This window comes from Misgurnus anguillicaudatus, chromosome 5 (genome assembly GCF_027580225.2).
Source record: "Misgurnus anguillicaudatus chromosome 5, ASM2758022v2, whole genome shotgun sequence".
Taxonomy (NCBI): domain Eukaryota; kingdom Metazoa; phylum Chordata; class Actinopteri; order Cypriniformes; family Cobitidae; genus Misgurnus; species Misgurnus anguillicaudatus.
Genome location: NC_073341.2, coordinates 9,682,852 through 9,710,504, shown reverse-complemented (window position 1 = coordinate 9,710,504; position 27,653 = coordinate 9,682,852). Strand labels below are relative to the sequence as shown.

Genomic DNA, 27,653 nt, shown 5'->3' with positions numbered 1-27,653 from the left:
ACTATTACATTGGAACCTAGATATAACATTTTATAAATTTGTAATCCTACAGTTCCCCCTTTGAGAGTTCTAATAACTCTCACAAAATACAATTTAAGACACTAAAAGACACGAACTGCATGCTGACACAGAAACAAACATGCAGCTAGAGTCCGTGAAGTTCCTACGGGTAATAGTCTTTTTTGGTTGGAACTGTTATCTCCTTGTGATGGGCAAGGGTTGTTTGTTGAACTAACATTTACCAACAGGTTTCCAAACCATAAAGAATTGTCTTCAGTCATCTGGTGTAATTTTGCTTGATCATGCTGAGAGATGACTTAAGTTCCCATATTTGTTTCTCTGTGTTGTGTATTTTTTTCTTTGTGAAAAGAGCAGTATTTGTTGTAAAAAAAACTGTTCAGTCCGAGTCTGGTATTATTGTTCCTTCTTTCCCTATTTCTTAATTCCTGCGACACCTAAAGGACAGTGAGGTAAGGATGGACTAGTGGAATGGGTAAGGCCTATGAGGGAGTCTTCACCGCAGGGTTGGCCCCCGAAGCCTATTGCATTCGGATCTTCCCTGGGCTCCTCACTGGTCCGTGTGTCCTAGTCTGTCCCTGTCAACATGGGAGCTATCAACATCTTAGATTGTAAATGAGCTCATCCCCCTTTTAAACTGTAAAAAAAAAACTCTAAGAAAAATCAGCCATAGTAGACGTCATAAGACAGTATAAATTACGGACCTGTAGCTAAAGACCATTTAGAGCTGTGAGAGTAAACTATTCTTCTTAAGAGGTGATGGTAAGTGATTTTCAGTTTAAATCACGATTGCAGTCCCAGCCACACTTAAATAGCAACCTTTTTGTTGCATGAATCTTTACATAAGAGTCTTTCATCCTTGTAAATTTCAATACAGCAATAAGGTCTCACAGCCTTAATGTTTAGACTCTTAGCAAGTTGCCCCACAGATTGGGTGTAGAGGAGAGGGGCTGCTTCAGTATTGTAAGGAGGCTATGTAAAAGCTGAGAAACACTGTTAATTTCTCCAAGTATCTTTTTACCTCTCCTACACTCTTTTAAATAATGCCCTTGTTTCCCGCAGTAGTGACATTTGATGTCCCTCCTAAGACATTTATTTTCTTGATTTCTTGTGTTAAATGTAGCTGTTGCTACTCTTACTTTTGCCTTAACATCAGCATCTCTTTCCCATGTAGCTTAACTGTCTAGGTTACTTCTGAGAGTTTTGTTAGACCAAGTTAGATCTAGGAATGGTAAGGCTTTTCTGTACTTGGCTACAAGGCCGTCTGACCACATGCGGACTAGAGGTCCCTTGTCCTCTAGCACATTTTCAGGATCATCAACTATTCCACTGTAAGTTACAGCTGCCTGACAAAACCTCTCAGTGTATTCACTCACAGTTTCTTCTTTCCTTTGTACACAGTTAGTGATTCTGGACCAGTCAATTTTGGGTCATATGATATTCTTTAGAATTTCAAAACACCTTCTCTCAAATCGCCTTTACTGGCATGTTGTAGTTCAGAAGTAACAGCGGACTCATAACTGTTGAATTCAGATTCAGTTAGAATTTGTGACATGAGCTGTGTGACTTCTGCTAACGACATGTCATAGAGACACATTTTGCTGATCAGTGCTCTTCTAAATTCACAAAAATGTGTGCGCGCTGAGGGTAAGTTCTGAGATAATCTCTCTATATCTTTAGGTCCTAGTGCTTTTGTAACAGTTTTTACTTGGACAACAGAAGAGTTGGGAGGAACACTTTTAACTCCCTCAATTCCCTGAGATCTTCTTCTAGCGCCACAAACCTTCACTGAATTTCCAGTCACATCATTTACTGATTGGATGGCTACATTGGTTTCAAAGAAAGCTTGTAAGTCAGGATAATTTATATCAGGCTGACTAACTTCTTCCACATCAGTTTTTGCTGTAGCTTTGTTGCGGTTCAATTTCTTAGTCAAAGAGGATACTCTAGCACGGAGCTCTTTGTTTTGTTCCTCTAGCTCTGAGTTACGCTGAAGCTGTTGTGTAGCTAGCGTTAAACCAAATTCTCTGTGGCAGCAGATAATGCCTTTCACATTGTTCTTGCGAATACATGGTCCTAGTACCCTTTTACACTCATCTACAGACCAAGTCTTGTCTGGATGGATTTCATACTTCTGAGTTAGCTCTTGTCTAACTTTCTTAGTAACTATAAGGTCCATTTGCACTCCTAACAGTGATTTGAATTCGCTATCTGACAACAAAGGAGTCGCAAGACCACCGTCTTCAGTTGTGGGAGTCAGTCTAGGATGCCTTTTAACCATTTTCCTCTATGCTGATTCAGATAATCACTGTTGTTAACCTTGCTTACAAAGTAGATGATAGCCTCAATTCTTCTCTGGCAAAGCAGAGGATTACCTACTTTCTCATGTGAGAAAGGTGTGTTCTTATAGATCCGGGATAAACAGGTTAAACCAAACTTCTCTGACTAAACAGAGGATAACACAAAATTTAGCATGTGGTACTAATCGTCCCTGCCTAAACAGAGGATAACCAAACTTCTTCTCTGACTGAACAGAGGATAACTAAACTTCTTCTCTGGCTGAACAGAAGATAACATAAATATTAGCACGTTATGCTAATCTTCCCTGCCTAAACAGAGGGTAAACCAACATTTGTTAACAGAAACCTGCAGCTGTTTGTTAACACTTCACCACATGTACTGGTCTGTAGAGGTTCTTTTGATAGAGTGACACTCACCAAATCAAAGTTGAGCTGACATAAAATCAGTCTGGAGTTATGTTTGTAGATGTTTTTGGTGAAATGAGAAGCTCTATCCGGGTCACGGCACCATCTGTTCTAAATCTTTTAGCGAAGACCAGGAGACTTGGATTTCCTCGAGCAGTAGTCTTCATTGCAGAAAGCGATCTTCAAATCAGAGCATAGAGCTTGGGGCGCTGCAGTCACCAAGTCTGACTTACAGTAGCCCTACATTGCATTTATACACATTTTAGGGGGCAGTCCCCTAAAATGGAATACAAAGCACTCAACTTTAAACAAAGCATGTAAATTCAGTCAAGGAACCAGCCCGATACCAGGAATAGCTTCAGCCCCGGTCTCATCAGCATAACAGTGTCATTCAAATGCATAGGTGCTAATCCAATCATTCTAACTGTATCGTCGATACCTTCAAATGCATAGAGACAAAGGCACAGTTGTGCCTTGAGCTTAGCAGTCACCTTTCATTTCGTACCCTTCCCAATGGTCAGGAAGAGCATAAAGACAAAAGGTTAATGTCTTAGCCACCTGTGCTGCCTGACTTGATTGTAGAATGTCATAATCTTTACCTCAAGATGTAAAACACAATGTATATCACTTTTTCAGTTTATATACTATTACATTGGAACCTAGATATAACATTTTATAAATTTGTAATCCTACACTATCTTATGTCTAGAATTAGTGAAGGAGGTTTACATGATTCTTTGGTTCATAAATAGTGTGAAAGTTTGATCAATTTTGCATAATGACATGCAATAAATACATACAGAGTTACAAGACCATCACTACTTTCAGTTCATGGTGACTTTCTTGGGCACTACATTGTGTTTAACCGGTCCTGCTAATGAGAACACACAAATCATTCATAGTGATCAGGACACTGGGTTTAAAGTGACAGCGCATTGTTTTAGGTCTGTTAAATGGAGGCTTGCAACTATTAGCAGATAAACGCTATGCTAACTTGTTTTTAACATGTGTTATGATGTTATAAACACTCATTTGTCAGCTTCCCGCAGCCTCGCGCCCTTTCCACTCCTGTCATGTGCAATAAAAAAAAGTGTCAGTTATAAAATTCTTTAACTATTCATCCACAATGTGGAAATACCGCGTTAACTGTTAATGGTAAATGGACTGCATTTATATAGCGCTTTTTTAACAGACCTATGGCCATCCAAAGCGCTTTACAAGTTTGCCTCACATTCACCCATTCACCCACACATTCATACACCGACCATGCAAGGCGCCATCCAGCTCGTCGGGAGCAGCTGGGGTTAGGTGTCTTGCTCAAGGACACCTCGACACTTGGTCCGGTGGAGCTGGGGATCGAACCACCAACCTTCCGGTTTGTAGACAACCTACATGAACCACTGAGCCACTGGCGCCCCTTAATGTCACATTATTCCAATGTGTGTGAAAATACCACAGTATCTAAGATAACACATTGTTACTGTATAAAGAAGTTTATAATGTGTTGTTTGTTTCCGGTCTGTGCAGCTGATGGACAGGATAAGATCTCGTCCTCATCAGCTGAAGGGATTGTAAATCTCGTACCAAGCAGTGGGGAGGGAGATGCTCAACTGAGGTTGTGCGTCTCTGCCCCCCCAGCTTTGCAAATGTGGGCTGTCCCTCCTGCAGGTCAGTCTCTTACACTATTATAATGACACATTAAATATATAATTTTATAACACTCATTCTATATATTTTTCCACATTTTACAATAAGAATAAACGCAAAAACGGTGTGGAATAACACAAATATATAACACTAGCATATATTAAATATTATGTAAAAGGTTTTATAATGTTACAATAGTAACAATGTGTTAGATTTCAGAGAAGTTTATAATGTCTTCTTTTTGTCCAGCTGTGTCTACACCAGCTCAGGGGCAAGAAGTTACAAGCTGCAGTGAACAAGATTCACAACGGAGGTTGTGCATCTCTGCACCCGCAGTTTGCGAAACAAGGTTTGTCCTTCACGGGGCAATTGATGATGAAGAGTGGGTCCCTGCAGGTCAGTCTCTTACACTATTATAATGACACATTAAATATATAATTTTATAACACTCATTCTATATATTTTTCCACATTTTACAATAAGAATAAACGCAAAAACGGTGTGGAATAATACAAATATATAACACTAGCATATATTAAATATTATGTAAAAGGTTTTATAATGTTACAATAGTAACAATGTGTTAGATTTCAGAGAAGTTTATAATGTCTTCTTTTTGTCCAGCTGTGTCTACACCAGCTCAGGGGCAAGAAGTTACAAGCTGCAGTGAACAAGATTCACAACGGAGGTTGTGCATCTCTGCACCCACAGTTTGCGAAACAAGGTTTGTCCTTCACGGGGCAATTGATGATGAAGAGTGGGTCCCTGCAGGTCAGTTTGTTACGCCAGTGGTTCTCAAGGTTATGCCTGGAGGCCCACTGCTCTGCACATTTTGTTTGTCTCCCTTATCTCTATGAACTGAACTGATTGTGTCAGATGAGAGAGACATACAAAATGTGCAGAGCAGTGGACCTCGAGTTGAGAATCACTGTGTTACACTATTATAATGATACATTAAATATATATAATTTTACAACACTTCTTTTTCCACATTTTACAATAAGAATAAACTGTGTAATAACACACATGTAACATTAGCATATATGACATTTTTATGTAGTAGGTTTTATAACGTTTTTCACAATACCATAATAACTATACAGTAACAATGTGTTAGATTTTAGAGAAGTTTATAATGTCTTCTTTGTGTCCGATCTTTCCAGCTGTGTCTACACCTGCAGCGGATCAAGAAAGCATTGAGGAGGAGAGAAGCTTACCAGGTCAGTGTATTACACCATTATAATGACACCCCAAATATGATGTTAATGGAACTTTTTATTAAACAAACAAACGTAAAATGAGAACGAAAGAAAACATCTCAAAGGCAAAAATCTAACACAGGTTTCACATTCTTTCTTAACTGTTTTCTAAGCAAGGTTTTCATTTAAGGTTTACAAATTTACATTTGCCATTCTGGCACAAACCTCTTGTGTAGGTAGGACTTAACCATACTTTAATCCCATTGGCTAGTGAGATTTGAATTTACAGATCTCTGATCAGGAATAAGTGTGGGACATTACATCGATATGTGGATTTATCATTGTCTGTCTTCGTGCGTTAGAATCCATATGCTGGCATTAAATATTGATATAATAAATTAATACACAATACTGTACATATATTTCCCAGTGTTATTACTTTATGGGTTTCCAAAAAAGCCATATCGATCGGGCTCTAATCTGGTGGTAACATCTGTTGTTCATCTTTTCTATTTTTGTCTTTCAGAACCAAAACCAAAAAGCTGGAAGAAAATCTGTGCTTTCTTGCGCAGTGCATTGCAGGCTATCAAAAAAGCCTGCTGTTGCTGCGGAAATGAGGACGAAGTGGAGCCATTTGATCCTCAGGGAGGCCCATCCGGCCTGCATTGAAGTGCCCGTATAGATAAAGCTGATCTGTAGAGAGGTTCTGGTCTTAAGCAAACGGGTCAAGAACCACCCTATTGCCGGTCTTGTTTGTCATCCTTGGATTTATCAGCTTTCCAAGAAGCAACTGATCATGGTCCATTCAACCATAGCCCATGCGCTCTGCGAGACCAGCTGATTTTAAGTCGGGTATTTTTTACCTGCACCCAGTCCGTGAACAACACTGGCGGTATAGTTCCATCGGACTTGAGCCGGCGAGCTTGTTTCCTTGGAGACATGCCATTTCCAATAAGAGGATGATCATAAATGTGGTCCTTCGACCATGAGCGTCATGCTCAACCAGATCATGCTGATTAGTCAGTCAGGTTTATGTGACCTGCACCCAGCTCGTGAACAACACTGGCAGTATAGTCCCATCGGACTCGAGACGCTGAGCTTGTTTTCCTTGGAAACATGCCCTTTCCAAGAACAGGATGATCTTAAATGTGGTCCTTTCGACCATGAGCGTCATGCTCAACCAGATCATGCTGATTAGTCAGTCAGGTTTATGTGACCTGCACCCAGCTCGTGAACAACACTGACAGTATAGTCCCATCGAACTCAAGACAGCGAGCTTGTTTTCCTTGGAAACATGCCCTTTCCAAGAAGAGGATGATCATAAATGTGGTCCTTTCGACCATGAGTCCCATGCTCAACCAGATCATGCTGATTAGTCAGTCAGGGTTATGTAACCTGCACCCAGTTCGTGAACAACACTGACAGTATAGTCCCATCGGACTCGAGACGGCGAGCTTGTTTTCCTTGAAAACATGCCCTTTCCAAGAAGAGGATGATCTTAAATGTGGTCCTTTCGACCATGAGTCCCATGCTCAACCAGATCATGCTGATTAGTCAGTCAGGTTTATGTAACCTGTACCAGCTCGTGAGAAACACAGGCAGTATAGTCCCATCGGACTCGAGACGGCGAGCTTGTTTTCCTTGGAAACATGCCCTTTCCAAGAAGAGGATGATCTTAAATGTGGTCCTTTCGACCATGAGTCCCATGCTCAACCAGATCATGCTGATTAGTCAGTCAGGTTTATGTGACCTGCACCCAGCTCGTGAGAAACACAGGCAGTATAGTCCCATCGGACTCGAGACGGCGAGCTTGTGGAACCAGACTATTGCCAGTTTGGTTCATCATCCTTGGACATAACAGCTTTTCAAGAAGTAGCTGATCGGTCAGGTTCATCTAGCCTGCGATCAAGCGATAGTGATTGTGAGTATAATGTTATTGTGTTCTGCTCTTTTTTGTCTGCTTTAATTTTCTCCCTTGTCGAATGTACTTTATTTGTTTCAAACCTTTGCCCAGTTATCGTAATAAGTGTGTATTCGGTATGTCATGTTATTCAGTGTTATTCAGTTATTCGGTATTCTCTTGATTCATCAGAATGACTCCTGAGCTTTTCCTTTTATCTTGTCCTGATTTGCTTATTTAAAGAAATATTTAGGTTTTTAAAAGTGGTTTCACTCTTACTTGATCCCAAACTTCTTGTTTATTCTGCTAGTAGCTGGTTAGCATTGGATATACTGAACAACTCTTCATTATCTGCACATTCTTTACATGAATATTTATTTTTGTCTGTTTTGTTATAAGAAGCACTGCTATTGGAGTTCATGTGAGACAAAACAATTCTTGTGTTCATTTTGTATTGATTGTTTTTCAGGAAAAAATGTCATTGCCCGAGCGTCTCTTTTATCATAAACTCTTTAGACGCTTCTGCAGCAGGCACTTATTTTAACAAGACATGTGATGCACATAGGATCACTCGACACGCAGAACACATATTTTGAAATTACAAAGCACACACATGGGGCTACATACATGTTGTGACGAACTTCGCATCGAGAGCCCTCGAAAAACGTTAACGTTACTGTGTAAAATGTGTACTATATAATGTATACAATCTTAACTACAGATCGGCAGCCAAACCCCCCATTAAAAAGCGGTGATCCATGATCGCCATCTTCCCTCGTCTTTAGGACACCAAAACATTTGTTATTTTCGATAAGGTATGTGTTCCAGAGTTCAGTTTAAACAAACCATTAAACAAACAGAGACCGGAAGAAAAGTTCCAGGGGCACTACAAGGTCTTAATACACCTATGAAGAACAATTTTCGATTAACTAAGAATAATAGTCAACTTTATAATAGGGTATATGCGCAACTTTCATCTGCATTCCTGTTAAACATAGTAGATTGCTTCCGGTTATATGCTCTACGCTGACTACGGGTGCCAATTCAGGGTGTGGACCCTTCTAAGGTCGCGGATTTGTCAATAGGCGCTTTTTGTAAAACAGTGGCTAAAGGAGTCTGAAAAGTCGCTGAATCTAGCGACAAAGTCACCAAGAACACATTCTGCTCTGGAGTGTGGAACAGACCGATTTATATTTTATTATCAACCCCGTCTTTCTAATACAATCAAAGAAAGCTTTACTATTAATTTCACCAGACAATTTTATTAAAACCTTAAATTATTTAATTCTTGAACTCCACTTTTTTATTTATTCCATTATTCTTTTTGGTGCCCTTTCAGCTCATGAGAACTCATAGATATATATACACTAGATGTCACCCTGGGCTTCTAAGCATGCGTCAAAACCGCCGCCATCTTGAAACAGGGGTTTTGCCATAGGAAGTAGCTAGGTAATGCTGCTATCTCCGCCTGTACTTCGAATTCATGGACGATGATGGACTTTTGTGTTGCGTATGGATGTTAGGCCTACTAGCACTATGCAGTATAGTTACAAAAGTAGATTTTCATAATATCAAAAAAAAAAAATTCTGGACTCAATGCTAAATACAAGTCTGGCTGTTGCAATTAACAACAACAACAAACAAAAAATTGAAACTGCATTCATGACGATTTTGGTGATTTTATTTCCGTTACTGATGCAGGGCTCCCCTTTTTCAAGATGGCAGCTCTATTTGACACATTTGTTCCAATGAACTACCGTAGCCAAGGCGATATCTATTGTACATATCTATGATGAGAACTGACCAACCAAATCCTGATTTTGGACTATATATCTTAGTAAAGGTATAAATTGATTTAGTCAAGAGCAGTGAGATATTAATTGTTTGATTAACATTAGTGATAGATATAAGCAAAAAAAAGGTAACTTACCCTTTTTTCTGCTGTTTACTTTCTCCTAAGCCCTAAATGGTCGTGTTTGAGGATACTTGCAAAGACGGGATTTTTGACGCATAACCTTATGTGTATTTAAGGCCAATAAAGCGGCAAAAATACTCACAAGCTCAAAGAGAAGCGAATGCGCAACTTGCTTATTCCCCTCATACAGAAACAGCGTGCACATTTAACACTGTTGTTATTGTTTCAATTTAAAATCACTTGTTTTTGAATGCGGATACATGTACAAACGTCAAGATTTCCCGACCACGCGCACATGCAACTGCAAGAACTGACAGGTGGATGACATCAAAGTACTGCGAGAGCATTTTGGAAGCAGTCTCATCTAACGAGTTCTCGATTCGCTCTCACGGGGCTTTGTTGTCATCTGACTGCCTCTTGGTTCTTGTGGCGCCACGTGAAGTTTACCCATGAGTTTAACAAACTCGTTGTATCAGTCACTGGTTAGATCAGCGTAGCAGTCAAAAACGATCACGTACGAGACAAATCAATTAACGTTACCCCCAAAATACAGAACCCTAGGCTTACAGTGCAAAGACACTGTAAATTACCTGTCTGTTTGATTTTCTTAGCCCACGAACTGAAAGGCTTGCCAATCTTCCTCATTTCGCTAAGCCAAGTTAATCTCTATTGGTCTTATACACCTTTATCGATGTCCAAAACATCGGATCCTTCCTGCATTACAAGTATGTCCATGCTAGCAGAAATAAAGTTTTACCTCAGCTTAACGTGAGATACAGCCAGAAAACCCAGAGTGGATCTGGTGCGTAGTGATTACCGCTTACAGTGGAGAGAGGAACATGATTTCGCTCCACTCCAGGCTTTGATCACATTCCACTTAACAAGGTGAATACAAGGCGTCTTTATGAAAAGTTAATTTAATAATTTTGCAAATGACGGAAATCCGTCGTAGACTCGCTGCAATCAACGGAAATCCGTCGCTACGACGGAGAACTTTAATCCATGAAACTTGTTCAAATATATAATGCTGAACATCGCTCACTAACTTCTTTCGTGAGAGAATCTTCCTCGATGCTCTGTCATGTCTATAGCGCGAGCGCTTGAGACTCTGCCCACCTGAGCAGCTCGTTTGGATTTAAAGTGCAACTTGAAAGTAACATTTTTTGTGAGATAAATATATAACCTTGTATGAAAGTACCATATAAAAATTAAATGCGAAAGTAAAAATTTTTAACAACACTCTGAGCGCATAAATTTTATAAAAAAGGTGACTGTTTCTAAGACAGTTCTCAAAATCCCGGTTTTTTTCAACAACGCGTCATATTACGTAATCAGAGGCGCAGTGTCTGACAGGCTGTACCCTGGCTCAGTGCAGAGTAGGTTGGTTTTCAGTGAAAGCAGTCGCAATTTGGTGTGTTCTCGATAGTTTTGGTTTTTGGTTTTCTGTTTATCATCGTCATGGTAAATCGTTGTGTTTGTGGAGGTTGCACAAACTCCAGTCTGTCAGGACATCGCGTCTTTAGGTTTCCGAAAAAGACCAAGGACGGCGGTGTCTTCCGTGCCTGGGTGCGTTTTGTGCAGATGAGGAGACGGGATTTCACTTCTGCATCTGTATCGAAAAACGCGGTAGTGTGCAGCGTTCACTTTAGGCCGGAGGATTATAATGACAGCGATATGATGGAGCTCAACATGGGCTACCGAAGCAAAAACTTCGTGAGACTCAGAGTTGGTGCGGTTCCTTCGGTGCACGCAGCACGTCCATCAAGTCCGCCCGGTCCGTCGTCGTCAGCATGTGGTGATGGCGCCGGCGGGAAAAAGGATGATAATGGGTCTGTCAGAGGTGCAGCTGAACGAAAACGCACACTGTGCACAGTAAGTCTTGTTTTTAAACATTATTATTATAATAATTAGATAAAACGTGATGTGTAGCTGCGTGGTCACCGTGATTTCACCAAGTAAAAATGTGATCCTGGATCTACGTTTTAATCAGACATACCAAATCGTACCCTTAACTCAAACCCTATTTTAAACCCTCAAATTACCAACCAAGACTTATTAACGTTACCAACAATGATGTTGATCCCGGATCACATCATAATTTCTGAAATCACGTTCACAGTCGCGGTCGTGCTTAACAAGTTATCCACATCACGTTTCATCTAATTATTGAAATCATTCTTGTACTTTCAGTTTGACAATATTATAACGTGTAGTTACAGTTTAGTTACGTTCTACAACTAATTCATAATGTATTTTCATGTGGTTTTGTTAATAAGTTGTTGGGAGACTTGGAAGGTAATCCGTCGACAGCCAGTGCTGCAGTGCTTGCTGACCCAGAGGAGGAGGCTTTCTCTCCACTGGTCCCTGTGTCATCAGTGCATGACTTTGGCTCACAGTGTAACCTGAGACCTTTACATCGTTCATCAGGTACATTACCAGTAGTCATATCTAAAAGTAGTTGTACATGACACCATCTGTTTACAAAATGCACAAGGGCAAATACATAGTAAAATATTTCTGTATGATGCACTTTTTCTCATTTTCATTTTGAAACCACTAAATTAACACATTTAGATTGTGTGACAGAGTTGTTGTTGGATTTGACAGCGGTACCTAAGCAGTGATATGCTGTTACACATTTTTTATAAGGTAGACCTGTTTTTCTATAAAGCTGGACCTGTTTTTGTTATAGCTGTTCAGGCACAGCCCAAGATGGTTAGTGTGGGGACTCAGACAAAAACATCCGCTCCATCTACCAGTCCTGTGCACAGCGATGATGATTCATCCTCTCTTTTCATGGACGAACCTGATGATGTGTTGTGGACACCAGAAGGTGAAAAGACAAGTGATTCATCTGAGGAGGAAACACTGCAGGAAACTCCCCCTGATCACATGTAAGAATTTATTATTTTAACTTTAGATTATCTGTATTAACCAAATTATGTCAAGTCAAAAAATAATGTCCTTCTTTTATTCAGTGCTGCTGACAAGTTCATTGTGTGCCGAAGCCAGCTGATGTCTCTCTTTACAATTTGCCCAGCCTGTTCTGGAAAAACGCAAGGAAATGTTGAGAAGCAGGAGGGAACTTTTTTAAAAGTAAAGCAGGTAAGGGCTGTTTATTATTATGTAAAAAAAACTTCCCAAACTTGTATTTTTTATTTTCTTTACATACATTTATGTTTTTATGGTATAGTAATTTTTTCCCCTTTTTATACATTTCTTAGGTCTGTGCAGCATGTGGGTACCAGCGTTTCTGGCAGAACCAGCCAATGCTGCATCGCAATATGCCAGCATGCAACCTCTTACTGAGCGGGGCAATACACTTTTCAGGTTGCATGGCTACCCAAACCATCAGGATGTTGAAACTCTTTGGGCTTCAGTGCATCACTGTCAACACCTTCTTCCGCCATCAGCGATTGTATACAATTCCTACTGTCATTAAGGCGTGGCAGAATGAACAGGCAGGAATAATAAGAGATCTGAAGGAGATGAGTGGGGGACTGATCCTGTCTGGTGACTGCAGGTTGCACACTTATATAGCTTAATATTGTTCAATGTATTATTTTTGTGCTTAAATACTTAATTAAACTGTTCTTGCCATTCGTAGGTCAGATTCTCCTGGCCATTGTGCAAAGTACGGCACATATTCTTTGATCGAAGACCGAATAAACAAGGTTTTAGATGTTCAGCTTGTACAGGTAAGTTCATGTTATGAAACACACATATCAGTATCACCCATCTCATGTAACATAGTGACATGGTGAAATGTTTTTATACAGAGCTCAGAAGTCCCAAGTAGCAGCTGGTGTGAGTTAGAGGGTCTAAAGCGCAGCATAAGGTTTCTGACTGAGCAAAATATGCAAGTGTCAGCCCTCATCACAGACAGAAATCGGCAGGTAAAGACACGCACATGTACACACAAAATATTATTCTGCTGACTATATTTACAGCTTAAATTTTTTTGTTATCTATGTGTTGTGTCCCATGTTTTAGGTTGTCAAATGGGTGCGGGAGGAGTTGTGTTCAAAGGGAACCAACCATTTCTTTGACATATGGCATATTGGCAAAAGTAAGTGTGTACGTGTTTTATTTTAGGTTGCCTATAATTACATTTTACTTTTTTAACATTTTGTATGTGTCTGTTCTGAAACAGGTGTAGGGAAAGCTTTGGATGCTGCTGCAAAGGACAGGGATTGTGAAGATCTGAAGCTGTGGAGGCCAGCTGTAATTAACCATCTCTACTGGACTGCAGCTTCCACTCCTAATGGAGATGCAGATGTGATGGAGGCTAAGTGGAAAAGTATGGTCAACCATGTTCAGGACATCCACGTACATGACACTCCTACGTTTCCCTGCTGTGCACATCTACCTCTAGAGGGGGAAACAAGAAACAAGGCGTGGCTGGAACCAGGTACAACCTACTAGGTTCATTATGTGACCGCAAATTTATAGAGAAACATCATTGTGCTTGTTTTCTAAATAACGGCTGTTTGACATTTCAGAGACCTAAGTCTAAAATACATCTGGTTATTTCTTGCATACTCAACATTCACATTATCCAGTGTAAGTGCACTAGATACTCATTTTAACATAATTTCATTGTAAAAACAAAATGTGTGTTTCTGTAGGATCAACTGTAGCAGTTAAACTGGAGAGTATAGCCTCTAGAACAGCGCTGGTGAAGGATGTTCGTCAGTTGTCCCCACAGCATCAGACCTTTTCACTAAAGGCATTTCACTCTCTCATGCTGCACTTTGCACCAAAACACACTGGGTTCTCCTTCCTTGGAATGTACAGCCGGTTAGTATGTTATGATGAAAGAATGAGCACCCTCTGAAACTAATGCATGCCAGCCCATCTTTCATTAAATTTGCAGCAAATGATTACAAGCTTATTTATGTCTGAACAACAGCATTGCATAAAGCTCTCAAAAAATAAAATAAATTTGAATCACCACCACTTCAAAGGGCTTGAACAAAGAAATTAAAACCTTGGCAATCCAAATTTTTTCAAAACTGCATTATCTTGTTGTACCCTATGAACAGGTAGTAGGAATGTTTTATATTTTATTATACCACGGTCTGTTGAATGCTGCATTCTGATTGGCTGAGAAATGTTCTATGGGTGTTGATTATTTTTCTGTAAACCGCACACCTAACTTTTCAAATGTCTTAAAAGAGCAATGTTTGTGGTAACCGTAGTATAAGCGGAATAATTGACTCCGGTCCTTTGAATTATTAAAAAAATGATGCATATCCGCTTTGCGTCGTGCCGCATTACCACCTTGGTGTGTATATTTTCTTATAATTCAATGGCCCGTCGTCAATTATTCCTTACATATTCTCTCACTATATATAAGTGTTTTCCACATGTTCTGTGTGTTGTTTTTTCTTCTGGGTTTATTCACATATGTACAACTTGTAATGGGTAGAAATTATACTTTTTTTACAGACTTCTCCTTGCGGCCCTGCACTTTAACCACAACTCCGACAGACAAGATGCTCAAACCAGTGATGGTGAGGCGCGTTATGCTGTTCGCTACCCTAGGTTCCGCAAAGGTGGCTGGGTAGTCCGTCCTGTTAAGGAAAAGCCATCATACAGTAAGCAGTTTCAGTTAGTTCTTAAATATAATTAAGTAAATCAGACCACGAGTCTGCAATGACTGATCTAAACTTGTGCCTCCTTCCCCCAGCATATGCATCATCCCTCATGGAGTCTCTTAGAGTGGAATATTCAAGGTCACCACAGAGTCTACGAGAATCCAGCACTGTTCTGTTTTTAAATGCACCTGCACCCCTCTCCAGCTCCTACCAGAGGATTGACAAGGATGAGGCTGTTGGCTTATATAAAGCACAGCATTCAAGATTCAACATACTATAACGCAGTGGTTCTCAAACTGGGGGCACTGAGGTGGTACCAGGGGGCCCCAGGTTAATGCCTTCTTATAAAATAAAGGGGCGGTTTCCCGGACAAGGATTAGACTAGTTCTATACTTAAACACTTTTAAGAGCTCTCCAAACTGAAAACAACTTGCACTTACATATCTTAAAATACATCAGGGCCCTTTGTTTTACCTCAAAATGCACACAAGTACTGTTTTTAGTAAGGCATGTTTGTTAAAACTAGTTATATTTCCTAATTAAACTAAGGCCTAGTCCTGGATTAAGGTAATCCTGGTCTGGGAAACCGCCCCAAAAACATCATAAATCCTGTGTAATTAAACCTCAGAAAAATAAGGCTACTAACCAATACCACTACAGTGTGTGTGTAATGTAATGTTTTGTTTACTTCAAATTTTAAGTTTCGCAATGTTTTGTGTTATACACTTTCTTTGGGGGGGCACGAAGAGATGCCAACAAAGTTTGAGAACCACTGCCTTAACGCATTGCTGTGATAATCTCCCAAATTACTGAAGTTACTGAACAATTATGAAATGCTTTTAAACGGATGAGATGGTGTATTTCTCTCTAGGTGCTACATAAATAAAAACTGCATTTAATTTACCACACATGCAGATCTGCTTGGTATATATTTGATGTAAACTATGGTAAATTAAGACAAATAGTAATTTCTTTGTTTTATTCATCACCAAAATGGGGCCATTCAAAGCCTTTATAAAGACCACCTTCCTCCGGAAACTGGCTTCTAATAGCGGACACAACACATGCAGGTAATGGCTTTCTGATGTGTCTGCCCAGAACACCATAGGCCCAGCGGACAACCTGCCTGTATGCTGTGTAGCGGTACTGTCTGGAGATGGGGACAAAATATGTAATTATTGTCTTATAACAGTGGCATCAAAAGTGTGATATACACAACTTGTAATTAAAACAAATTCATTCAGATTGTTTTAATATTCAAATTAGTTAAATTTACTATCCCTTACACACATAGGTACTACATAAATTGGTAATAGTAAAACATTATCTCTGCCCTAAACCTACTCATTTCTGCTGGCATGGAGAGGTCCATGTTCCTGTCTAAAGTGCATGTAGGCTATCTGTAGCACATATGGATTTAGACAACACGCCTCAAAGCCCGGATGCAGAGTCAGGCACTGTACTTGAAGTCTGGGCGTGATGTTTTCCACCAATGCCCAGTATGCATCCAACTCCCTGCAGCACTGACTTTCCTCAGCTGTGACCATAGGCACACATTTCCCACACAAGCACCTATTAAACAAGAACGGGTTTCGGGTAAATGCTCCTGTCCCTCTCCTGCTGTGATGAGAAACCGCTGCATCACGTAACGTAAGTGGGGAGGGATATTAACGAATGACATTACACCTGCTCAACCCTTACTAGTTTATGTTACTGATAGGTAGCAACACTAGATGACCAGTACTTTCTTTGCTATTGCATGATTAATGATGATAATCTGTCCAATTTTATGATCTGAGCACATATTACATCTCGTTACCTGACGTGTATGAATCTATAAACACTGATCTCTCACCATGAAACCTGCCCAGTTCTCCACTGGTTCTCCTCACACCACAACTCAATTTGTCTCCTTTGACCGACCTGTCTAATCCTGGCTTGTCCCTGCTCTCTTGGCTGCATAACTGGCTCATAATTGTAAGGCTGTGGTCCGTCATATGAGTAAGAATAAACATTTACTACTTCCTCAGCATCCGAAAAACTGTCATTGCGATCCATCGTGCGGCGTGCGCCTCTCGTGATGTCACTTCCGGTTTGGCGGTTTTTAGAGGCGGGTCTAAAATTTTCTTACAAAAATGACCCCAGAAGCCTAATTAGTGCATTTAGAAAAATATTTTTTTTTAAATCTATTTCCTACAGTATTTTTCTGTACTTTGAGTGAATGGGTGGTTTAACTTTCAAGTTGCTCTTTAAAGGGATAAACACAAAAACTGTGCATTTTTGCTCAGACCCATAAAGTGCCTATTTTAACATGCCACAATAAATTACCTATATGGTATTTTGAGCTAAAACTTCACATATGTACTCTGGGGACATCAAAGATTTATTTAATATCTTAAAAACGTCTTGTGGAATGCCCCCTTTAAAGTTCCGTCTGTGTTTTTCCATAGTTTGATCAAGTTGCTATTATAGTAATATGTGGAAAAATATTAATAAGTCAAAGTGACCCTAAAACTTCAGTAGTATTTAATGTTACATACTGTAAGAAAAATTTATATTACTGATCTAATTGCATAGCAAGCAAGCTGACACGAGATACAGATGAGTGATTTAAATCCGCATTCGTGCGGCTCATGGCTGACTACAAAAGATGTCACACGCTTTGGAAGGAAGAAACGTCTTGACCTGCGTTTAACACATGCATTTAGACGTGACATGTAAACGGCCAAGGGACACCGTAATGTATATCGAAATATTTTGGAAATGTGTTTAGAAACCATATCACCGTTATTGAAATAAATTATACAGTGAAATATATTGATATTGAATTACTGTCCAGCCCTATGTTTACAATGATTATATGTCGGATTTGTCCCAAAATTCACATGAGTACTGACCTGAACACATCTACATTTCAATAGTCACTTATGGTCATAGCGCCACCAGCTGGCAATGAGAAGTGACATGTTTTACACTGATTATGCAATGTCCAATCTTTCCCTAACTTCACATGATTGATAAGAGTCCTGACCTAAACACATCTATGCCAGTATTCACATATAGTCATAGCTCCACTAGCTGGCAACAGGAAGTGACGTTTTTCACGTATTATGCAATGTCCAATCTGCTTCTCTTCACATGATTGACAAGAGTCCTGGACTGAACACATCAACATGGCAATATTCAGTTACAGTCATAGCGTCACCTAGTGGCATCATGAACAGGCATGTTTACATTATCTTAAACATACAGTGTTCAATATGTGATCTAATTAATGTTTAATAAGACTCTAGGAATGAAGGCATTTATGTACACTTTTCAGTTTTAGTTATCGCTTCTCCTTCTGCAAAATAACATTGCCCTATTCCTCCTATATTTACCCACTTAAATCCATATCCCCGACTGTTCACTGTTTTCCTAAAGCCAATGGCTGATGGTGGCCATCACTGATTGCAGCTTTAATTGTTTATGTGATGCGACTGTCTGTTTTGTTATACGGCTCTGCCGCCATCATGTCAGAGGTGAGGTAATAAAAAATTTTTAAGTTTAGAAACTGACACTACTGAAGTAATGAATTAAATATTGCTATCTGAATTATGAAACCAGGGCCATAATAAGGTAAACTTGGCATTTTATAATGTTACGTTTGTTATTATGTCTATTAATTTGTTGCGTTCTGAACAAAGCAGTGTGTGATTAAGCAATCTAGACTTGTCGTTTTACCCTTCTACCGTTTTAATTTCTAAAGAAGCAAACCCACAAGAGTGATCAGATGCTGTGGCACACTTAATGCAATGTAGTAAAAAAAGGTAGCTTAGCTGGATCAACTGGAGAAGTTGCTGATCCATGGTGTAGGCTGGAAGTTGCATTTGGAGTAAGTGTTACATCAATCCCAATGACCACAGAAGTAGAATGACCTATAGGAAAAATACATTAATATTTCTAATTATAATTTTTAATCACATGACATTCGACAGTAAACTGAGCAAATACAAAGGCTGCTATGTTATTAACTTACCTGCCACATCTGCTGAGGTTAAAACAGACACGGAAAGAACAGTAGGATGAGTTGATTCAAGTGCTGGTAAGTGCTCATAACCTGCAGAGGATGGACCTTATGAAAGATAAACATAAAATAGTAGTGATGATAAAAAGATCTCACAAAAAGACATGGGTTATCCATATAATTCTATTGATCTGGGATAGTTGAAAACTCACCTGCTGCAGCATTATCATCAGTGGTAGCACTGGCGCTTGGGGCAGATGTACCCTACCTCCAAAATATTTCAACAGGGCTCCTAGGGAAGATTCACAAGAGTGTAGTTGACCAAACAGAATGTTATTTAAACCTCATCTTTAATTAAACACAGCAGCAAGCCTGTACACCTTAAACAACAACTTTTAATCTTTAACTAGCTAATTGAGGCATAACAGTATTAGAATATAGTGGCAAAGGGAAAGGACCGAAAGGCTAATGTAAATAATGAGAGGTTCGCGCATCATTTTAATGTAGCCTACTTTGTGCAAAAATAATACCCTCTCGACATTTGCCATTTAAAGTCTTAAATAACTTTTAACAGAAACCATTATCAAGCATATACATTTTACTGCTGTTGTTAATAAATATTTCAAGTGTTTGTTTTGGGTTTTGGGTTTATCTTTTTAGTTAATCTTCTACACCGCGCTCCACTGTTAATATATTAATTTAAAGTTAATCTATTTATGCCTTTCTAGCATGTTTTTCATGCACCTAAATATATGATATGATCTATACTGATATTAACAGCTAAATAATGTAGTCTTAACTTGGGTGGTCAGTCTGCATTTGAAAGTCAATCTGCATCTAATCTAGCTAAATCGAGTACAATTACTCAAAGTCATTTTAGGATGCCAAAGTCAAGTTTAATCATATAAAATGTATTTTACCAGCAACAAAATTTTGGCCAGTGAAAATGCTGAGTGGGTAGTAACTTTGGAAAACAACTAGCCACTTTGGCTGGTGAGTAAAAAAGTTATTGTCAAGCCCTGTATGCAACATACAATAAAACTCACATTAAAAAAGCTCATAACACAAAAAGACATGATGAGAAAACAGCAGTAAGGCTTCAATGTAAATGTATGGTTATTTTGTCAGATAATTATAAATCGAGTTTATATATCAGGATTTCAGCAGAGTTAAAGGAACAGCTGGTTGGATTAAACTCAAGGTGTGACTGGATCGTGTTTACTCACTACTTAAAAGTCGACTCGTTTTATGTCTGACAACAGAACAGATAATTAAAAAAACAGGATTATTCTCTCCAACAAATGCATCATTTAAAATTTGTTATAATAAACTTATTAACTAACATTGATATATATAGGCGGTGTTCTTGGGCTGTTTGAACACATTCAACCCATAGACTGCAGTTCTGTCTTTTATTTTATTTCCGCTATCATCATAGGTAACATGAAATAAAAAAATAACCCACACACCAAACTTATACGACGCTGGCGCATTCTCCAACTCTGAGCAGACTTCCTTCCCAATTGCTATTTCTACACGTAACATGACTTGTAGCACTCACTCTCCACACCAGTCACCTTTTCTTTCGCGCCATTCGCGAAAGGGAAACACGCTATCTGAGGTCACATACAGGGCACAAGGCTACACTGCGCATGCCATGAACCGTCGAACCGTGCAAAGCACTAACGCTCCGAACCGAGACAAACGAACTGAATGGTTCAGATTTTTTCATGAACCGTGCCACCCCTATTCGGTTGGGGTTCGAAGCGACCCGAGCTGATACCAAACATGACGCGAAAACACTGTAGATCACTGATTGGTCTGAGTGAATCCTCACTACCAGCTATAATGTAAAAGATGTGCTTTAACTTAGTACTAGCTTGCTTTGTTTAGAGCAAACATGTTGTCATCTGTGCTCTGAGACTGCTATAAGTTCCCAAACTCCCTTTTAGCGATGAAAAACATCTACAGGTTGAGAATCAGGGACACCATAACAGTTTTTTCCAGACTTGCAGTTTATGGCGGAACATTCGTGACGAGCACGTCAGCATTATATATGCTTAAACGCAACTTCAATGAGGCTCAGCGGAGCGCCGTCGACTGACGCCACGGGTGTTTGAGCAGAAACTGTCATGTAGGGATGGGAATCGATTCCTTGGAACCGTTAGCATGCCTGCTTAACGATTCCGCTTATTGGTTCCGCTCGTTGCAAATGTGTCATGACGTCACACACACGCTGTGTTGTTTTGGTTAAGAATGCAGCAAACATTGCATAGAGACAGAATGATACAAAGTTTGGTTATAATTAGTGGTGGGCAGAGCGAGGCTTCGTGAAACACTGAAAAAGTACTTTTCTTGAGTAAAAGTACACAATTTTTATGTAATTATGTATTAAATCAATTTTAATATGCAATATAAAAGGAATACACATTATGATTCTATGCTTTAGAATTTAGTGAACAATTTTTAGTAAAGTACATTTTTTCCCAAGACAACACTCTGATAAAGCACAGATTCTTGGAAAATGAAACTAAAATACTCAAGTAGTGTCCACCTCTGCCGAGCAATGACTAAAGGGCTCGTTAAGTCGTGCGTAGGTCCTACGGCGTAGCCGCGACGGCGTAGGTTCCGTATCATTTTCATTTATCCTCCGCGCCGACGTGCTGTATTTGCTCCAGCATCATGTCTTTTCAAAACAAAAATAACAAAGGCATGCATGACCAAAAATTTCATGTTTTATGTCAGTCTAGTTCTTATTTATTAATTCCTAGTCCTATCACATGTTTACTGGTTGAGAAACACTGCCCTAGGCTATAGGTCCCTGGACTTTACTTTAAGAAGTAGCTCGCCTACTTTTAAGTTTGTTCTGAGGTTGCTACACATAATTTGTGTATACTCTGTTCTGTGTCTTCTGAACAAATATTAAAGCGAGTTAATGCAAACATACAAATTTGTACTTATTCCCTCACCCAATGAGAATCGATAAGGAATCGGATCGATAAGCAACATCGATAATGGAATCGGAATCGTTAAATTCTTATCAATTCCCATCCCTACTGTCATGTGAGACAGAGGTGGTGATAAACGTGATGTGCAAACATCTATTTGTGGTGGCCAAATTTAATTTTGTGGCAGACTGAGAAATAAATAAATGTATGGGAATGTACAACGACACTTTCACTTGTATGATGTCACAGCAGTAGGCAGCGCACATATAAAGACACGCCTATAATCCCTCCCACTGCGAAGTGATACCAAACTTGATGGAAAAGCTAACCACGCCAAAGTGAGGTGAGCTGACCCGACCCAAACTAAACTAAACAGTGGGGTACTATGCAATGGAAAAGCACCATTAGATAAGGATCTTGGCCTGAACACATTAAATAGGCAATATTCAGAGACAGTCATAGCACCACCTGCTGGCAGCAGGAAATGTCAGGTTTTACACTGTGATTTACTGCTCATAGAAATTTAATTAGATCATCATCTTATTTGGTCAGACAGCTCTTAAAGGGACACTTCACAGATTTGCATTAAGCTTTGTATCGTTAGAACCCCAGTCATGTTTTTAACTCTTTCACCGCCATTGACCAGATATCTCGTCAATTAAGAGAAAACCCTTCTCCGCCAATGAAGAGATTTTCCGTCTTTCCGCAATACCGCTATTATCCACAAGGTGGCGCCCTTCCGCAACTTTTTAAACCCGGAAGTATTGCCCTATAACAAGCGGCTGCATGTCCGTGTCTGTTTTAAAGATCGCTCTGAATGGGATCTCTATGAAAAGTCCGTCACAAAAATGGAATTATCTCAGCTTTTTGCTCAAAATGTGGTGTTTTTGCAGAAACTTACACATATTCTAAAGCTGATTACAAAAGAACCACTTAAGGTAGGATGAAACGTTTTTTTTTTTTTTTTGAAAGAAGAGGGTCTGTTCTTTCATTTGGTATATTGTATGCTTATATATTTAAAGAAGAACATTTTCTGGAAGGCATTTAACTTTGATGAAAATCATGAAAAACGCTGGCGCTGGCTGGCGACTTTTTTTAAAAACGCTGGCGGTGAAAGAGTTAAATGGTCGTGCATCATTCCCTCAGTTTCCCCTGAAATGGGAGAAATACAGATTTCAGTGTTAGGGCTGCGTATTGTTTAAAATCTTTCGATCCGGTGCCAATTTCGATACCTCAGTTTTGATACCGGTTCCTAACGATACGATACCATATGTTTTAAAATCCCTTGAAACATTAACAAAAGGACATTAAACATACAACTTTTATTTTTCACCTTAATTAAAACTAATTCTGGTAACACTTCTCACTCAGGGTAACATTATTAAAACAACTGGTTGTGGTTTTTGGATAGCGGTGCGCCAGCAGACACACTTATCAGGTTTTTTTATGAAAATAAGGAAAGAAAAATAAAGAAATTAAGAATATAAATAACACTTCTTTACTTTATGAAATGTAAAATCGTCTTTAGCTTGGACTAACATTATTTAAATAAGTGGGTTCATTATAGCTGCAACTTTGACAAAAAGTAAAAATATTTAAATCGGTGAGAGAGTTTTAATGGGAAGATTTGTATGCATGTTTGTTTTTATAAACAATACTCAACTTCATAATTATCAAAATATTAAATGCATTTGGGATTTTTAAAATGAGTAGAAAATGCGTTCAATGTCATTTCATTCAAGTGAAATTAGCAAACCAGTTAAATTTTAGGTTTCAGGCTTTGTAAGCAGTGTTGGGCTGCGTGTGTGCGTCAAGTTTAAACCATAGACTGTAAAAAATAGGTTTAGACGCATCGTCCATTTTGGGAGATGATGGCATGAAGGCTTTGCCATGCGGAAACAGACGCGAGTAAAAACAAGCAGAGACACAGGCTGCGCGCGTGCTTTAAATTGAAACCCCTCGTCAGTTTAGGAGAAGCGCTGTTTTGGTTGACGTGCCTTTCACGGAGACAACACGGCCATACTTGCGCTAAATCTATTGGTAAGACAACTGTTACAAAGACTTTCTCTATATTTATCATATTGCATCCTTTCTACACTTGTGTTGGGTGACTGCAAGTATTTTAAGAAATCCTCCTGGTCACGTGGTGGTGGAAAGCCAATCGCGCTTAAGGTCCTTACACGCAAGTACAGGGTCACACAGACACAGCCGCTTGGCTTTTGGAATCGAAATTTGGCACCGAAAGATCATTTTCCGATACTCAAAGTATCAGAGTTTTTCGTTCGATACCATAAAAGTATCAACGTACGGTACCCAGCCCTAGTGTTGCACTTCCTTCTTTCAATTATGTAAAAATCGTCATTTTGCGTCAATGAAAGAAGGAACTGCTGTATCTTTGTTTAGGGTGAAAGACTACAGACACTCATTCCTCATTTTTCCAAGGTGGGGGCTATGGGTGGGACCCACTCACGCTAAAGACCTATTACAGATCAGTGGGCGGGACTTACGAAAATATACGAACACAGACGAAAAAACGATCAAAAGCTAACGGAAAATCGATAAGATACACACGGAATCCAGACACCTTAAACTAAACTCCAAAATTAAGCTTATTTAACACCTCTGATATTTTGTTAATCAAGAAGTCAACCCTATAACATCTTAACGGTGGTTTTGAGGAGTGTTTTGAAGACGGTTTTGGCCAGGTTTTTTTCCCCTAGACAGAAAGTTTGTGGACAGCTCGACACCGGATTGGATAATCAGCGTAGTTGCGAGACAGCATACGACCGAACAGATATTTCAACTGGATACTAGATGGGGAGCCAACCCAAGGATCTCTAACCTGCAAGAACTGAAACACCGCACTTTGATCGCTTATACGGTTTGACCTGAACAAAGTGAACCACTGAGCTATATTCTTTTAATCACATTGGATATTGACTTTTGAACACATCGAATTGGACGGATCCTCTGAACTGAAATTCTGAAATTGCAGCACAATAATTTAGATTTATCGAATAGAGAAATTTGTGAATAGGTGAATGTATGAATGTAAATTGGTTGATGTATTGTATTTTTTCTTTTATGTTTTTCTGTTAAAGTGAGACTCTAAAGTGTAGCAATTGCACAAACAAAAGAAACATTTAAAAATCCTTACATTTTACCTGCAAAGAAAGAGTTAGACCCTGTAAAGTGAAACAATCACACTAACATAAGCACGCTAAAATATCTACCTGTTCCCTTAAAGAAAGAAGAGTTAACTCAAAAGAAAACTAGAAACAAATAGCTTAAAAATAGTAAAAGCAACTGTACTAAAAGAGCTGATTAAATTTAATAGACCGGTCTAAGAACAAAACTAACCAGAATAAACCCATACTTAAACCAGTTTAAATCCATTTAAACTTATTTAAATAAGAAAAGATTAAATATAAAGGATTTAAAATTATTTATTATACATACCGTACTGTAAATATTTATTGATTATTTATTGACATACATCTTTTACTATAAATATTTATTGATTATTTATTGATCTACATTGATTATTTATTGACACATCTTTTACTGTAAATATTTATTGATTATTTATTGATCTACATTTTGTGGGGTAAATACTTATCAATACATTTATTGAATAATTTATATTGATATATTTATTTAATTATTCTATTTATCTTTCTAACTTACCTATTCCATTTTTATGCCTGTTCAGTAAACTGCTAATTAATTTATATAAGTTTTCATGTCTCATGTCTCGTTCTAATATAATATACACCACTCAACAAACCTAGAACTGGTCCAGTAGCATAGTTATTACGATTGCAGTGACATAAGTGCTACAGTACGTTTTACAATCTTACCACAGGTGACCTGGCAAAGCAAATAATTATGAAACAGCCTCTTCCCAAATCTCCTCTTCAGGCTCATCTTACTGTATCTATCATGGCATTTGATAAAGTTCTGAAAAAGAAAAACATATTTCATTACTATAGAAACATAAATGTAATGTTTTGGTTAGAAATACAAAAAAAACCTGTGGCCCACGTACACCTTTTAAAGAAATTAAGAATGTTTCGATTTATTGTCATGGAAAACTATTACTTCATTAGTTTTTGAGGGGTACTGATTTGGGCATCTGGAAAGACACGTGACTTCACCTCTGTGTATTTTATTACACTTCTTTAAATTGCATGGCGATTTGCCTACATAAAACACATAATAAAATAGAAGAACAAACCATAACCCATTTTAAAAGAAAACATAAATTGTGAAATATAAAACACTGCATCTTAATTATTAGGATTACTATTTTTGATCTGAATACAACTCAAAACAAATACTAAATGCATTATAAGGTTGTAGTAGGGGATATGCGTCACAATAAAAAGGTCAGTATTGGTTTCCATTACAACATGGTAGCTTGGTGGTAATACATTATATAAGACTGAGGTGTACATCAAGTCAAAGTGAGCTCTGACTATTTAGTTGTAGTTAATATTTTAATGTATCCATTGTATTGAAGAGAGCTTTAAAAATATGTTGATTTACTGTTCTGGGTGCCAATGTAAACACAAAGTAATACTTACTCTTAGTTCAGCCAATAAAACATCAAAATACACAAAGAAAATGACTGGCTTCTGTTTTAATTCTTCTAACTTACTGTAAACTCTGCTCGTACTGCAAGTTGTATAACATTAGATTTAAGTTACGCGTCAAACCCCATATCGAAATACTTTCGTTATTATAGTTAACTAAACAATGGCAAATAAATTTAAGAACAGGCATACGAATTTTTTATACCAGGTAAAGAAATAAAAGATCTGCACCACTAACTTACCGTTAAAAACGTTAGCTCAGTCACAGCTGCGTCACGTCTGTCTGCTTAACATCAACAGTTAACATTGATAACATTGAAGTTCATAATATATTAATCATATCGATTTACCAACAACAAAATTAACATTACTGTGAACTTATTTTAATCAAGTAACCAGGAATTAATGAAAACTTGCCTCAGAATTTACCACAGAAACGATAACTGTCGTCTGCGCGCTGTTTGAACTTACACGAGGGGCGCGCTCGCAAATAATAGCTGTGTTTAACCTCGTGGGGCGCTGCAAGAACCGACAAGCATATGACGTCAATGTACCGCGAGAGCAATTCGAAATTAGACTTCTACGTGTGATTTCTCGACTCGCTCTCGCGGTACGTTGACGTCACCCGCCTGCCGTTTCTCGCAACGCCACATGAAGTCGAACAAGCCTAATAACACGTAACAAAAGACAATACTATGTTAAAGAAACTAAGATGGAAGTCGGACGACAGAACTGAAAAAAATGACTTTTTTAGAACTCGTCTAACATTATTTTATTATAAAAATAAACAGAAATATTGTGCTTTTAAAGCAAAGCTTTTTAGATCTTCATTCGACGGGGTGTTCAATTATTTCTACATAAACATGCATGCACATTTTGTTGAAAATGGACAGACCTTTATAAAATTAGTTATGCTTTCTGATTCAACAATAACAATAAACATCAAAAAGAAATTATCTGCTAAGATAATAACAACCAATAATAATTATTTTAAAAACTAATATTTTAATAATTATTATTATTATAACTAGTATTAATGGCAAAATCATGGGTGCTAGATACCTGTAAATCAATCTCATGAATTCACGGCCACGGAAATCACATGCCCCACCATAGACGG

At 38.6% G+C, this 27,653-nt stretch overlaps 2 protein-coding genes and 1 long non-coding RNA gene across 3 annotated transcripts; 1 reads left to right on the top strand and 2 right to left on the bottom strand.

Moving 5' to 3' along the window:
• The first annotated feature begins 10,634 nt into the window (after positions 1-10,634).
• On the top strand, positions 10,635-15,892 carry LOC141363864 (uncharacterized). Its single transcript, XM_073867367.1, has 12 exons — positions 10,635-11,256; positions 11,661-11,811; positions 12,077-12,278; positions 12,363-12,489; positions 12,609-12,907; positions 12,992-13,082; positions 13,164-13,280; positions 13,378-13,453; positions 13,538-13,795; positions 14,013-14,184; positions 14,836-14,984; positions 15,077-15,892. Exons 1-12 carry the CDS (start codon positions 10,843-10,845, stop codon positions 15,262-15,264), a joined length of 2,244 nt encoding a protein of 747 aa, XP_073723468.1. The 5' UTR covers positions 10,635-10,842; the 3' UTR covers positions 15,265-15,892.
• A 70-nt stretch (positions 15,893-15,962) lies between these two features.
• LOC141363905 (P2X purinoceptor 7-like) lies at positions 15,963-17,240 on the bottom strand. The gene is made up of 3 exons (XM_073867496.1): positions 16,840-17,240; positions 16,329-16,556; positions 15,963-16,134 (listed from the first exon to the last, which is right to left on the bottom strand). Exons 1-3 carry the CDS (start codon positions 17,040-17,042, stop codon positions 15,963-15,965), a joined length of 603 nt encoding a protein of 200 aa, XP_073723597.1. The 5' UTR covers positions 17,043-17,240.
• A 1,755-nt stretch (positions 17,241-18,995) lies between these two features.
• On the bottom strand, positions 18,996-27,234 carry LOC129414415 (uncharacterized). The gene is made up of 4 exons (XR_012369405.1): positions 26,776-27,234; positions 25,799-25,898; positions 19,203-19,282; positions 18,996-19,098 (listed from the first exon to the last, which is right to left on the bottom strand). It is a non-coding gene; the product is annotated as an uncharacterized lncRNA (long non-coding RNA).
• Between the last annotated feature and the right edge of the window lie 419 nt (positions 27,235-27,653).

Coding starts and splice junctions, on each gene's coding strand:
- LOC141363864 (XM_073867367.1), top strand. CDS start 10,843: ATGGTAAATCGTTGTGTTTGTGGAGGTTGCACAAACTCCAGTCTGTCA. Junction 12,490..12,608: donor CTTTTTTAAAAGTAAAGCAG/GTAAGGGCTGTT, acceptor TACATTTCTTAG/GTCTGTGCAGCATGTGGGTA. Junction 13,796..14,012: donor CAAGGCGTGGCTGGAACCAG/GTACAACCTACT, acceptor GTGTTTCTGTAG/GATCAACTGTAGCAGTTAAA.
- LOC141363905 (XM_073867496.1), bottom strand. CDS start 17,042: ATGGATCGCAATGACAGTTTTTCGGATGCTGAGGAAGTAGTAAATGTT. Junction 16,557..16,839: donor AGAACTGGGCAGGTTTCATG/GTGAGAGATCAG, acceptor CTTGTTTAATAG/GTGCTTGTGTGGGAAATGTG. Junction 16,135..16,328: donor CTCCATGCCAGCAGAAATGA/GTAGGTTTAGGG, acceptor CCCCATCTCCAG/ACAGTACCGCTACACAGCAT.